General features: G+C 37.6%; 1 protein-coding gene across 1 annotated transcript in view; it reads left to right on the top strand.

Annotated features, from left to right (window-relative positions):
- Positions 1-15,691, top strand: part of BANP (BTG3 associated nuclear protein) — a 155,333-nt gene that overhangs the window by 60,255 nt on the left and 79,387 nt on the right. The window contains exon 8 of the mRNA XM_082489521.1: positions 8,528-8,695. Within this exon, the coding sequence (XP_082345647.1) occupies positions 8,528-8,695 (168 nt within the window). The remainder of the gene's footprint in view (positions 1-8,527; positions 8,696-15,691) is intronic.

Below are 15,691 nucleotides of genomic sequence, written 5' to 3' on the forward strand. Positions count from 1 at the left end.
ATCTCAGGTTCTGCAGTTCTGCTAACCCTTTGTAGCACTTGGCGCGTGCTGCAAGGGAGTCGGAGATTGAGCAAACGTACATGTGCACAGATACAAATGCTGTCATTTCTTGCCAGAATGGTAAATTTGACACTCCACTAGATGGCATTATTTGCATGCTTATGGCTGTCTCTTGATGTCAAAATAAAACAGGTTCTGCTCTTGGTAAAATAGATAAAAGTAGATTGGCTGGTTTTCCAGAAAGGTGGTAAGGTTTGTCTGAATGTAGAAGCTCTTCCGTTTTAGAAGAGGATGCATTGGTGGAATTTGGAGATTCTACATGCTAATTAATTTTATTTTTGTTTTTGAAATTTATGGTAGGCTCCTGTAGACCTGCATGGGTTCTTTTAATCTGTAGAACTAGGGCATTTAAAGTAACTTTTAATTTCATGTTCCCTCTAGTTCTGTGATTTTTTTTTTAATGAAATATTCAGGCAAATATTCTAAATAAGTATTAATAAAACATTCTGACAAATTAACTTTTAATAAAATAAAATAAGGTGTTAAATATTCTGACAATTCAAAGCTAGTTATTATTTCTTTTGTGGAACACTACATTACCAGAGTGAAATCTGAGCCAGATCTGCATATAAGCATCAAGAAGGTGCTGCCTTTTCTTGTGAAACATTTGGTTTCAGAATACTTTAAATCTTTTAAAATATGAGACATTCTATCTGTGTTTTACACAAGCAAGAACAGAGAAAGAGAAACCTTATGCCTTTTGGATTGCACTGCTTTCTTATAACTTTGAAAAAAAACCCAAAACAACCAACCAACCAACAAAAAACTATCTGGATGTGAAGACCATGTATGTTACCCAAAGCAGAAAGACTTCTAGCAATCACTTGTAAAAGGTGCGTAGCCTCTTGCAGTAGGCCTTTGATCTGGTACGCTTGAGATAAATGCAAAAAATAAATGCAGTTACAGCTGTCTGCCTGCATCTACCAAATCGTCAGATCTGGAGCTTCAGATTGACAAAATTGCAGTGATTGAAACAGTGAATAATTCACTTTCACTTTAATCTGTTGTTTGAGCCACAAGCCTGTATGTCCAAACACTTTTAATGCTGTTTGGTAGATAGTTAAAACAAGTTAATTTCTGAACTGTTTCCTCAACTTGAGAGAGTGATTTTATGTCCTTGAGGAAACCTTTCTTGCCTGTTCTTCCAAATGGTTTAGTGTACTGTTTGTGTAAATTGTAATCAGCAGGTTGTCTAAACAGTGTAATTAGCACTTTATAAATAGTTGCTGATCGCAGTTTAACACTTCCACTGTCTTTTTTTAATGCTGGTACATCAAAATGCATTCTTTTGATCCCAGAAAGTATTTCTACCAGATAGATACTTAATTTGAACTTGGCTTTGTTTTAGGAGCTAAGAAAGTGTTTTAAATTGTTAGTTTTCTTGAAATAACTAAAATGTGCTGATTCCATTTATACTAGAAAGGAATTTTTAATTCTAAAAGGCAAGCAATGAGTGATGTTCCCTCAATCCATCCCGCTCTTGAACTTAGGGAATTTTATAATGGTCATAGTTTGGGGAGGGTGTGTCTTGGTAGCTGCAAGACCTGTTACTGGGTTTTTGGGGAGTAGGAAGGGGATGCTGAGAGGCTGATGTCAGTTCAGTCTGCAGAAATTTATGTCCACAGTCTCACTTCTATTCCATTTATCTTGTAAAGGGTATGAAAATACAATGTTTAGAGTTTGGTTCCTTAATGTGCTGGTGTGTGTATTTGTATAACACCCACATCATGATGGCATCTGGAAGCTGGGAGAATTATGCAATACATTCCTGGGGAAAAAACATATTTTGGTGTCCCTAAAGTTAGTCCTTATTTCCTAAATTGTCTAGTCACGTGCTCACTGACTTCGCTGACGTTTTTCACATCCGGAGTGTTTCTTCAAACGTGCCTGGCTTTTTCAGTTGTGTTCTTAGTGGTATTTATGAATTTTCGTACTCTGTCATGACATTAATTTTCTTATTGTAGGTAAACAACTTCTAGCTATTTGTTGAAAAGCAGTTGTTGTAAAATTAGCGATTGTGTTTTGCATGAAGCTACCTAAGATAAGACTCCTTGTGATCTCTAGTGTAGAGCTGAGTTCCTGTTGTCCAAGTGGAAAGGGATTTGATTAACAGGGTTATATATTATGTACAGATTTGTATATTATTATAACTCAGTTGAAAAGTACAATAAAATAATCCATTTTCTATGGAATGTTATTTGCAGAAATCCTCTTTAAGCATATGTTCTGTGCCTAGGAAAACAGGCATTTCTTTTCCTTAAAAGCTGACAATTGAAAATTTCCTGGAAAAGTTCAGATTTTCTGAATATTTTATAGTGTTTGATTTTAAAATTTCACCGTTTAAAATATTCTTGTTACTGACATAGGCTTAATAAATCCTTCTTTAGGTATGTGTAGTAGAATAGGATTTCGGTTGTATTTGAGGTTGTTCATAAGTATCCCCTGAGTATAGTTTGTACAATAACATGTGCACGCTTCAGTCCCTTGTAGTCAAAAATTTATAGCTGTTTGAAAGTTATGAATGTAATAGTGAAACAAAGGAACTGTAGAAGTAAAGTGAAAAACAGAGTAATTGCTTGGTAGCTGAATTTTCCTTCCCTCCCTCCTCTCTCCAAGTTTTTAACATCTCTCCCCATCTCTTTTTGGACGTTGTTTAGCCTGTGGATGAGAACAATGTTATGGAAAGTTATTATCTGGTGACATGACTGACTTTCACAAGCATGTGACGTTGGAGAAGCTGCCAAAGTTCTGCCATCCCACCGACTCTAACAGGGCGAGTTTTCCTTGAATGAGGACGATGTTGCCCTCCCCTCCTGTGTCCCTTCGCCCAACCCTAAACAGTTCTGGGTTTTGGAGGGGGAAACTGCCTCCCAGCTGTGGAGATCGTTTCCCCCCCTCCCAGCTGTCAAATGAGTAAACAATTACTCTTTTTAAAATTGTTTCAATATGGTCAATGCATGACCATAATTACGTTTGAAGAATTGAAGCCTGAAGGCGCAAGAAGTAACTTCAGAGGTGCTTAATTTTTTCCTCTGCTGTTCCAATATTTAGTACAGCAGATTTTGTTGTCATACGCTATTTGTTTAATAAAAAGAACTCCAAATGTATGACCCTTATGTGAAAAAATGCATTTTGTTAGCCAAACCCCTAAATAATCGCCCCTCTTCATGATTCTGTGCAGGCAGGATCTGAAGCCCTTGTTGTTCATAATATCCATCATATTCTTGTCAATTAAAAAAAGATTCTGTTCATCAGTTTAATCATTTGAATTTTGAATATGACATCCTGTTGGTTTTTCTCTAGATGTTAGAAATGATGCTGAATTTGAAAATGGAAGGAACAGTTAACCAAATCTCTTCAGGTCACACATTTAATGTAAATGTGTCTTTATTTTATACGTGCGGCTGTTAGATTTTCTGGGGGTAACACTTTCCCTAATCTTTCAAAATGTAACAGTCACAGACGGGAGAGTCTGTGCCGTCTCAGTATAAAGGGCAGCAAAGTGCTAAGTCTGTGAAAATAATGATTCACCTCTTAATTTTCTAAAGATATCTGGTATTTCTGGAGAATGGGAAGCAGCACAACCTATAAATATCAAAATGCAAGCTATTGACATGAAGTTTGTATTTTAGGAGGCTGATTTTGAATGCGGTATCAAGATGGAATATTTCATGTCTGGTTTTGCTATTGCAAATGTCTTCTCTTCCTCCTCAATTTGCTCTTAATTAAATTTCTTTATAATTTAATGTTTTATGTGGATTGTTTCATCTGCTGACTGACTTCTGACCTTTAAGAAAGAGTGGATTACTTTCTCAGGAACATCGTTTTCATGGGGTTTTCTTCTTCTAATTAGTTGTCTTTTGGGGAAAAACAAACAAACAAACAAAAAACGCAAACCCACCACCCCTTTCTCCCTGTGTTTTGTATATTATATGCCCCAAAAGTTTGTGAGTATATAGTCGTTTCAGACATCATTGCTGACAGTTTTTGTAACACATGACCTTCACTGCATTTACAAGCTTGCTTTTTTTTTTTTTCTCTTTGAACCACAGAAAGATTTATTTTGCAGTGTACGAGAAAAGTTCTAGAACTTGCAGTGTCAGTCGTCTTTTCAGTTTTATAGGAACTTCGGCAATGTGCTGTGTTTCTAATCTAGGATCAGGAAGGCAAAACTTAGTAGGATGCACCTATTGGCTTTTAAAGTTGACTTCTTTAATTTTCCTGATGCACACGTGCCTTCCCCCTAAGCTTTTTCTTGCTAAGATTTGAATGTTGGTTCTTCCTTGCAAACGAAAGTGATCTCCTCTGCATTTCAGAATAGCCCGTGTCTCTGGGAATTCTTCATGCAGACCTTTTTGTCTCCCAAGCTGCTGCTAGTAGGTGCAATTTATTAAATAACTGACTTATTTTTAGTCTTTGGCGTGTTTTCATAGAAAGCTTTGCTTAGGAAGTGAAGTTCCCAAATAAAGCAAACTTCAGAACTTTAGTGTTTTAAAAACAAGCATATCCTTTGTTTTGAACGTTGCTGACAACCATCCGTTGTCCGAAATAAAAAGATTGCTAAAAACAGTCAGCTGTTCTTAGATGATCTAAATCCTTTACTTCACTCTTCTTGTGTAAGTGCATCTGTCTTCCAAAACACTGTTGTCTTTTTGCCAAAGTCCTGAATTATATTGTTGAATGTATTTTTTTATGTGTTTTTAGCAGGGTTGTTATGTGGCTCCTAGATACTGTGCTGCTTACAAATTACAACGCTTCATGCTGCTTTTGACTAGCAAATGTTCCGAAAAAAAGTCAAATCCCTTCTCACTGAAGTATTTCTGTCTTTTCTAATATAGACTTCTCCAAGTTAAATGTCTCATTTGCAGTATCTTGCTTTAGTGCTGCCTTTCTAACTTTTTGGGGGTTTTGACATACTCGGAATGAGACAGCTGAAAGCTCTCCTGTATGTGATCATTTAAGGATAGAGAACAGAAAGTCAGCACGCTTCAGTTTTCTAATATTGTTTGCACATGTTTTTGGGATCAATCTCTCTCTGTTACAGTTAAATCGTATTTCTAGTGTTATGGTGAACTTTTTTATCTACGTAAAAAATACTCCACTAGTATTAGCATGAGATTTTTCTTCAGTCATCGGTGAACTGTTATAAATTTGGTTGCTAAAGACCTGTTCATAGAATAATGCTTTAGGTTGTAATACCAACTGGATAGACTTATACATCTGAAATTCATTTAACCTTTATATCAACTGTCTTTGTACTTAAGGGCTAATTTTTCATGCCTAATTTGCACATGCAGTTACTGTGACTGAGTATGCAGTTATGGTAAAAATCTGTGCAGGCAGCAGGCGTTTCGTCTATACCAGTTTTACACCTTCCACCACTGTAACATCTAAGTAGGGATTTAATGAATAAGGAAAAAGAAATAAGCACAGCTAGCCTTGAAAATCTGTGCCTGATGTCTTGGGTCTCTCTAACCTGAAATCTTCTCTGACTCTACCCTGTTTAGCTTGTTATCTATTTTCACGCTTTCCTCTGTAGTCATGTTCTCTCCACGAAGGTAGTGGTCTCTTTCCAGCCTTTCGTTGCCATTCCTTATCACGCTGATTAAATGATAGCTTTTGTGATCAGTAAGTACAAGGTCTTTTCCTGTCTTCCCTCAATAGAGCAATATCTGGCCCGTTTTATGTCACAGCTGTGGCACTCATCATCTTTCTATAGCTCTTGTCCTACACGGCTTGGGTCTTCTAGCATGAACAGCTCAATGCACCTGAGACGATATTGTCCCAAATAATTTATATTGCTTTTGATTTTTCTTTGAATTAAGTGACATCCTGGACTATCCCATGGGTTACACTGTAATAGTTAGAATTCCTAGTTAGACTGTTTTTCTATAAGAGTTTTCTCTGACCTGCAGTTGATTCAGTCACCTCTCTAAACAGAGCAGCATACAACATGAAAGCCATTAAAATGTATTTATGAATGAAATATGGACATTTTTTCGAAGTAACCACAGAGCATATGACTGTTTTATGTAGGACTACACAAGTACTTTTGTACATACAGCTGAGTTAAAGCATAACTATTTTTATTGGACATTACTGCGAGCTTTTTTAAACCCGTTCCTCTATGTAGTGCATATTAGTAATAGATTAAGCTGAGAAGTGTTTTCTCAGTATTTACAATACAGAATGTGCTTTCCTTTTGCTGACACCTGTGGAAAGTGTTGCACAGCAGCAGATGATAATTTCAGTCGATTTTCCTCCTTTTCTACTCCCACTCCCTTTTTGGAGACATAATGTAGGGGTTGTAAAGCAATCTAAGTAATGTGCTTGCTCTCACTTGCCAGTGAGAAGTCTTGGGGCATTTAAAGTGCTTTTGAATTAGCTTTTTGATGGCAGTATTTTCCTCCTGCATGTTCTGGACTTTATTTCAAATTACTTTTTGAACAGATCTATAAAAAAATTATTCAGAGCACTGAAAAAGAAATGTGTTTACAAAATGATGATGACTTTAGAGATACAGTACTCCACTTGACTATGGTAGATCAGTAGCCTGCAAATTTCAGTTTCTGAGGACTCTGGAGTAGTTTGTAATACAAAGGAAAATACAAAGCTGTTAGTTTGTTCAAACCTGGAATTTTGGGGCTGTAGGTTTCAAATAATTTGTCTTACAGGAGCCAATCCTGTTCGTAGGACTGTACAACAGCTTAAGCAAGTACTTCACAGGATCAGAATCCTATTTGAGAGTACGGTCAAAAACCCAGTAGGTTGTAAAGATTGTTTCACTTAGCGGGGCAGGGAAAGCAACTAATACCAAAAAGAATATAAGAATCTTAAAGAGATCCTTCAAGCATAGTCATGCTGAGTAAAAACGTGTATTACAGCTTTGGATTGTTTTTTAACTGCAGTATTGCACATCTAAATCTGGAAAGTTTAGAAGTGCTGAAGTTCTAGAGAATGTTAAATGTTCAGATAGTTGTATTTTAATTCACGGGTCTTGAGCCTTCGGGTTTATTTTTCAAGTGTTTTTTCTGCAGTCACGAGGATTATAAATGTCTCAGCATACAGTCCGTTGATGCTTTAAGCAAAATGTAAACCACTCTGGAGCTTACAATGGAATGGTAAAAGTATGTAGCAATACGAGGAGGACCTTGAAACAGCTGACAATGCACAACATATTTCCTTCCCTGTTTTAAAGCCATTTGTCCAGATGTTGAAACAAGTATTTCTCGTCATACCTGAAATAGTCTTTTTGCTCCCTCTGTTTCTTGTATAACTAGGCTTCCCCTTCGGGTGCAGAGGTTGCACATGATAACAAACCTAGTTTGAGCTGGCAGCAGGACTCAATTTGTATGAGATTTGTTTCAAAATACTCAGTTCAACTCACGAGTCAATGCTGTGTTTATATAACAGTTTGGCAACTTAGCACCAGATGCTGGAAAGTGCATAATGTGGCTCTTTAAATGACTTAATACTAGTAGTAATATTTTCAGAAGATTCTAATTTTGTATTGCGTTTTTATTGGATTCTGATGAATTTTGAACTGAGCTTTAAAAGAGTTTTTTTATAGGGAGCTTTATATGGCTTCCTACTGTCATGGTTTAACCCCAGCCAGCAAATAAAACCCAAGAAGGGTGGGGGAAGAGTGGGGAAAAAAAGGAGGGGAAAAGGAGGAAAAAAACCCTTGTAGGTGGAGATGAGGCAGTTTAATAGAAACAATAACAGAAAAGGAAAAATAACAATAATAATAATGTCATGGGTCACTCTCACCGCCCGGTGAATTGGCACTGTCCTGAGCAGTGATTGTGGATTCCCATCCCCCGGCTCACCCCCATGTATCTACTGAGCATGACATCTATGGTATGGAATAATTTGTTGGCCATTCCATCATTCTGTCTGTTCTATCTTCCCATAGAAGAAAGTACTTGAATAGTGTAAATATCACTTAGCAACAACTAAAACCAATAGGTATTATTGGCAATCTTTTCACAGCAATCACTAGAAAGAAAATGAACCCTTTCCCAGCTGAAAGCAGGACACCTACTTAACAGACTTATGCGTATTGTGGGGCACTGTCAGTGAGAAATAAAGCTTTATCCTGTTTTGGCTTCGGAGTGCTGGATCCTTCTGTTGGTCACTGTTGCACGGCTTGAATGTAATAGTACAGTTTCCATGGATAGAAGTGTAGATTAGAAAATTTCATAGACCGGTGATATTTTAAAATATATAACTGCATATGGATAATTGCTGAATTTTGTGAATAGTTGTTGAAATCACATCACTGTATAGTTTTGGCATTTTTCGTAATGTCATTGTATTCCTTTAGGCAGTGTCAAGTGTGAGGGTAGTTCTAAAATTTTCAGATTTGCTTTGTTTACCTTGTGTGTGTGAATGTGTCATCTATGCATTTTCCTGAAAATACGGATTTATGCTGATTTTAACCCTTTGTGTTTCTTCCTAATTGCAGGTCACCTATTTTACAAATTTGGAATCACAGAATCTGACTGGTATCGAATCAAGCAAAGCATAGACTCCAAATGCCGTACAGCTTGGAGGCGGAAACAGCGAGGGCAGAGTCTTGCGGTGAAGAGCTTTTCAAGGCGAACACCTTCATCATCATCTTACAGTGGTTCAGGTAAAAAAAAAAAAAAATAAAAAATCCCCGAAACCCATAAAGACCAAACAAACCCCAAAAGAAATTGAAACTTACAGTAATAATTTGTTTTTCAATATACCCGAAAATTATTTTGATCTGAAGCTATGCTTACAACAGGTGCATGTAGTACGCATAAATGTGAATATTTTTGTGTAGCAAAGATAAATGGAGAAACCCATATTTCTCAGAATTGAATTTTTGGAGTGGATTTTATATTATTGCGCTTTTTTTTTTTTTAAGTACCATTTATCATTGGCAAAGAGGCCTCTCTGTTACAGTGTATGTATGTCTACAGTGCTCCTCAAGGAGTATATCCATATACTAAGTGAAGCCATCGTTTCATAGTTAAATCGTAATGGGCCTTCAGTGCAAGCCAACAACCTCCTGGTACATTGGGAGCCCTCCGCTGCTTCATGGGGCTTGTACCAAAGTAGATCCCTGGTAAGGATGAGTTTCTAATCCTGTTTCATGTATAACTTGCAGTCACGCTCCTGGTTGCAGTGCATTAATGATCCTGGAAAGGAAGTGAGATGTGTGTGTTTGTTCACAAAAAGAAGAGAGTCTGTCTCTAAAACAGTAGTAAAATACAGATTTGCAAGAAATGAAAGTGTTGTATATTCCAGTGTGTGAGAGACGGACTTTGTTGGTTGGTATGTTATCTGAATGCCTGGCTTCGCTGAGATGCTTGAGAAAGTCCATCCACATGTGTTAGCTGGAAAAATTCAGCACATGCAACTTTGTGCTGTCGTATGTGTGGGGTTTTTTTTACCATGTTCAATTTTTTGAGTAGAAGGTCAAAATGTCTCTGCAGCTGATGTTCATAGGAAGGTTCAAATGAATAAATCTTTCTCAGTGTGTTCACACCATTTAGTAGGACGTGCTAAATTTTGTTCCTGAAGTGTTTTCCTCTGAAGAAATTAAGTATGTTGTAGGTGATTCTATATTTCCATATAGGTATGCAGGCATGAATAATAATAACAAATGAAAAATACTGACCTAAGAAGTGTTCTCATAGGACGTTTCTGGCTCATGCTTTTAATATAAAGCAGTGTTGCGGGACATTTGTACATCATATATTAAAAACAGTGTTTTGGAAGTGAGCCCAAAGAAAAGGAAGTAAGTTTATTTGCCTGCATAAAATTTTTGGTTGCATGTTAACACTAACCACTGTATCTCATGCAAAGAATGCCAAAATCTGCTTTCAATGGAAAATTTTATGTGCTGGAACTGGGAATCATATCCAAAATTCTCAATTAAAACAACTAATCAACATAATGATAACCATAAGCCATATATGTTGATGGGATTTTTATTTTCAGGCTCTTAGCAATCAGTATTTTAAAATAAAAATGCAATAGTAAGTAGATATTATGGGTCTGTGCTCATTAGACCATACTCCTTGACTGTTGCTGAGATTTATTATTAAAAAATATTAATCTTTAATCTCCTGGTTTGGTTATTTGGGGAGACAAGTGTAGAGATGTAAAACACAGACTCAGGCTAAGTGAATTCTTGTCTCCAGAAGGCCATAAGATAATAAGTTTTGGTGGGGTCTTTTTGTTGCAGTTGAGCTGAAAACTCAATTTTTTCCCCCAGTTCCACTAACCTGATTTGTGAGTAAATTGTTCCATGGGTAGAAAGACACCTGAAGTAACTCCTTGGATTTCAGCAGCATGCTATCTGAGCAGGTGGGAGTAGCGTGGTACTGACACTCATGAGCTGGTTCTGCAGCAGCCACCTTGTATTTTGTGCTGTGTGCCCCAGCTAGCTCATCTAGCTGGAGCTGAGCTGGCTGCCTTTGCTACATCAACCTCCAGGATATTCCCAGGAGATTTTGTGCCACCTGGGTCTCCCACTGTACAGGCTACTCATCTCCCAAGTACCCTTTATAGCAAAGAGGTGGCTGCCTGTCTTTATAAAAAGATGTCTTTGGTTCTGAAGATGATGAAGGTCAGCTGAGGCATCTTGGCATATTATTGGTGGGACTGTATACAGTGCAGCCAAAAGTAGAGTACTGGCAATAACATTAACAGCTGCCTTTGGTAACGGTATGTGAAAATGTTCCCATGGATTCAGAGTCTTTTGTTAATTTTCTTTAAAATATTGCTTTTACTCAGAATGTCATTGGCATCATTTTCTGGGAGGCCGTAAAGATGTTTAGATGAATTCACCACTACTTTCACACCCACTGTGAAAAAGCTTTTAGAAAACCAGACCACTTTTCAGAGTCAGGCGGTCCTTTGAAAAACTAATTTGCATTCCACAATCGGGTGGGAGTGGTATTTCACCTGGAGAAGGAAAAGGAGGTATTAAGAGAAATGGGAGAGTGGATTGAGAAGCTGAATGAACATATAGGGAAAAGAAAGAGAAGAAAAGATGCAAGGGAAAAATGTAGATTCACACATGTTTAAAAAGGTAACTTTTGCATGACAGGGCTGTAATTCCACTGCTCTGTTCAGGTAACTTCATGAACTGCTCAGACTTGGCCTTTGTGGTTTGACATCCCTGGAACCCCTCAATGGAATTACAGCATCATAATTCACAGGCATCTGTTCCTTATTATACATACTGTGTAGTGGATATAGCAGAATTCCTGCTGCCAGCTAGCAGGAAAGAGAAGTAATATTTCACAGCTCTGAAGTAAAGGAGGTCTGTATTTCACAGTTATGACAACATAGCTGTCAAATATGGCTTTTTAAAGTGTTACATATGAGCCCAGACAGTTTTTATGGTAGTGTTTGTTTCGGGGGGCAATTTAAGGTGAGCCTTGAACGGTCTGGAATTCAGCTACTTGAGAAACTGTCTTTCCCACTATTGTTAGTTATAGCTATTAAGATCAGCTTCTAGGTGCTTTATATTGGGTCTCCACCCAGCTGTGGCTGCTGCTGTCTGCAGAAACCAAACGCAGGTATTCTTCACTGAATAACATGTTGCTCCGTGTCAATTCACATATAACAGGCATTTCAGTTGTTTATCTGTTTGGCAGAACATAATAGCTGCTTCTCACAAAAGATATAATGAGAAAAAAAAAAAAAGATGGTGAATGGCTACTGTGTTGTCTTTACACTGTGAAGGATGCGGGGATATGAAGCGTTGTTTCTTGTATAATGTCCTCTGAGCTGTTCGGAGAAGCTCTGAATTTTGTTCCGCTCAGCGTAAGACTGTATGACTTCTGTTCAGAGATGCTAGAATTATTTTGTTTCATCAGGAAATTTAGGAGAGCATAGTTTTGTGATTAGCCGGGTTAGGACAGTAAGGACCTCAGCTTCTCTGATAGTTTCAGTACAGCAGCGGTGTTACACGCGTTCGGTAGGAAAGCACTTTCATTTCACATTTTGTAAATGAGCGCTTTGGATTATGCTGTGGGGGGGAAAATTTAACACACCGCCCACCCTCCCCCTTTTGCCAGGTTAAAAATGATAAACCTAAGCTGTTCGTAGAAGTACTTAAACCCATTGACTTTTAGCTAAATGACAATAATTTGTTAGGGAAGTTTTCAGGCTTACTCTAGAAGATAGTCCCATAGTCTTCAGAAAGCACTTCTTTTTAAGATGCACGATGGCCATGAGTAGGCGCATAGTATCAGAGTGTCTGCCATGGAGCTGAGCTCTTCTGAAAACATCATTAAGGGGGTTAAATATGATTTCAATGACCTGAGCCTGAATGAATGAACACCGTGTTCCTTGTATGAACTTTTTCCAGACTTTGGTCAGGTTTTCCACTTCCAGACTTGTGATTGTAGTATTTCATATTAACATTGTGACCAAGAGGTGCAATAGAATAAAGGCTCAAATTCAAAACTGTTGTTAGATTGGCTTGAAGTAATATTTTTTTCATCAGCTATCTCTAGGGGCTGGTAATAGTAAGATAGCTTTCTGTTATGTTGTATTATGATAATACACGTTTCAATCAACAAATGTATTGGCACTTTCTTTAGGTGTTATAAAGGAGCACTGTTGTCTTATGTGTTAAAGAATATTTTCTTAAATGCTGGTATGCTAGAAGTCTAAAATAACTTTAGTATTTTCAGTTTGGCAGTGAAAAGTGTTGAACATCTCTACATATCATTACAAATAATATTTTTGTTAGTCCTGAAGCAGTCTCAGATCAGCATGGTCACTGCCCTGCTGGACATCCTCCCCTATGAATTAGGGGACTTGATTTTTCAGGGCAGCTTTTTGACAGGAATTAATTTGTCTTATTTGAGGAAAAAAAAAAAAAAAAAAAGGCAGCCTGAAACTCACCTGTGTGTGACCTGACTTTGATTTCTCTGGCTCTGAGGAATCTTGAGGATGGTCGAACACAGTAACAAGTTGCCCAGAGAAGCTGCAGAGACACCATCCCTGGAGACAGTCAAAATCCATCTGGATGCAGTCCAAAGCAACCAGTTCCGGTTGCCTGTGCTTTGAGGAAGGGCATTGAATTAGGTGATCTCCAGAGGTCACTTCCAACCTCATCTCTTTGGGATGTTGTGATTTTTATGAGTATTGAGTTCTTGCACACATAATAAATAATTCCGAATTATTTACATCTAAAGAGGATTGTTATTCGTGAGCTTCATTCTTATGTACTTGTTGGACATGTCAAAACTCTTAGGCTTTTTCTGCTTGTTGTGCATAAAAGTTTATGTAGCATGTGGCTTTGATTTGAGTCATGAAGTTAAAAATTATAACGGATTTCCTCTCTGCTCTGTTTATCATATGGAAAAATTAGCTATGCAAGTACTATAGAAAAGCAGGAGGCTGAGCCATAGTCCTTACGTAGCCTTAGAAGTTTTTGGCGCTGTAATTCTGTGATAGTGTTCAAGCAGTAAGCACTCAAGATGAACTGATCTGCAGACAAAAACATATCTAGGGAGAAGCTGGTAGGAAAATATGAATGAATATCTCCTCTGTCCTTCACCCCCGGAGACATTAATTGAGATTGTTCTACATTTAATTGACTGTGCAGCTTTACAGTAGCCACAAGATTTATGGGTTGCATGAAGTTGTTGTAGTGGACTGTTATATTTAGGCAGAAGTTGGTTTTCCTTTTTTATCTGGTTCTTCTGTTTGAAGCTGTTGCCTTTTGTTGGAATTGAGGTATAAATTGCAGTGGTTTGCTCTGCTCTACTCGGAGCCAACGCTTCGGTCCTTAATGTGTGTTTTTCTCTTGGTGGTTTGGTTTTGGTTTTTTTGTTTTTTTTTTTTTTTTTTTGTTGTTTGTTTGTTTTGTTTTTTTACTGACAAGAGTTGTACCCATGGTTGCCATGATAATTTAGCTAGATACTCTTTTTAAAAACGTTAGCAGTCTATGGAGGGAAGGCAGTAGGAAATTAGTTTTTTGGGAGGAGGATTAATTGAAGAGTGCCTTCTCCCTTTCTTTTAATTTCTCTTAAGATTTTTGAAGCTCTTATCACAGTTTTCCATGTTGGAATTTTTAATTAATTCTATGACTTTGGGATTTGTACGTAGATTTGGGCTGAAGTGCTCAGCTAGTACCGAGACGTCACACATAAAAATGGATGTGCAGCCAAATCTTCAAAGCTGTTCTGCAAAATTGGAGGCATTTAGCACTGGATGAGTCAGGTTGAGGTAATGGTTTACAGGATACAGTTTTACTTCTCTTAATTGTTCAGTAATGGTGTTTATCCTGCTTTTTGCTTTTTTGAGGACTGCTTTGCTACATCTGCCCATTAACCTGTCCTTGCTAGGACTGCGTATCAAGGAAATATCAAAATACGTCCTAGTTTGTAAGCAGAAGTGTGAGGCTGGGAGGCCTATATGCTAGGAAAACAATTTTAAATAGCAACACACAAGGAGACTTAAGCGTGAATCTCCTCTGCTACAGAGTAAGTACCTCCTGCATGTCCTTCCGAAATGGGAAGCCAGGTGCTCAACTGATAAAGTAGAATGGGAAAGAATTAGAAAATGCCAAAGGTTTTGCCTTTGAAGTAAGGAATTTTAAAACTGATCTTAGTTGAGAATTAAACACACATATTCTTGAAACAGTTACAAATTACATTTGTCTGACAAATCTAATCTTGTTCGGCTATGCCTGAGGAAGATTAGCATTGAGAAATGTAACAGAAGTAATTGCTTCAGTGCGGGTGATTTTGCCAACTGTTGTTGAACGTTTGTCTGAGAAGATGGACTCACTTAGGCTAAATTTCCTTTGATCATAGGAACAGGCAGGAAACAAACAGAAAATGTAAAAGGTCCAATTTCAACTTGAGAGGAAGGAATATTTCAGCATTGGGTTTTTTCCCCCTGTATCACAACTTAATCTGCTGCAGAATGATCAGTGCAGCATCTGCCTTTCTATGGATGGCTCCAAAGCTGTTCCATCTAGTGGAGGGTGCTTTGCGAATGCCATGGATAACGTGCTCAGTAGTAGCACTACATAACTGTTCGGTTCATGTCAAAGTACCCCATTGTTACTAGCGCAGTGGAAAATTTCAAAGCAAGAGTTCGGCTGTAGAGCTTCTCAGTGCCAGGGATTCTCTCATATATCAAAGTTGTAAATGTGAGGCTAGATAGTTTACATGATAATGATTTATAACTGTTGACATATGCTCTATTCAAGCTGTGCGCTATTCATGTTTGTGTTTGTTTTTAATGGTGAATGTTTAAAAATGGATAAATATTACTTTTGTCTGGTCAGAGATTTAGAGGGGAAAAACAATACTTATAAAGGATGTTTTGTTTTTAGACACTGTTGAATCCTCTCTCTTCTTTCTTCCTAAGAAGAAAAAACCCCCACTAAAATCCAACAAAAAAAAGAAAGAAGATTCAACTGTGGTGGTTGCAGTGAAGCCAAACTGAAATCTATTTATAAGTGACCATGTGAGATGTACAGTATGATTGCATTCAGTTTGTCTCCTGTTCCCACCTCTGAAAAGCATAATTATTTCTGGCATCCGTGAAGCAAAAGATGGTTTACAAATAACAGCTTTTTGGACTTTACAGTTAAAAATATATTGTAATGTGTGCACAT

The sequence above is a fragment of the Vanellus vanellus genome (genome assembly GCF_965231255.1).
Source record: "Vanellus vanellus genome assembly, chromosome: 12".
Taxonomy (NCBI): Eukaryota; Metazoa; Chordata; class Aves; order Charadriiformes; family Charadriidae; genus Vanellus; species Vanellus vanellus.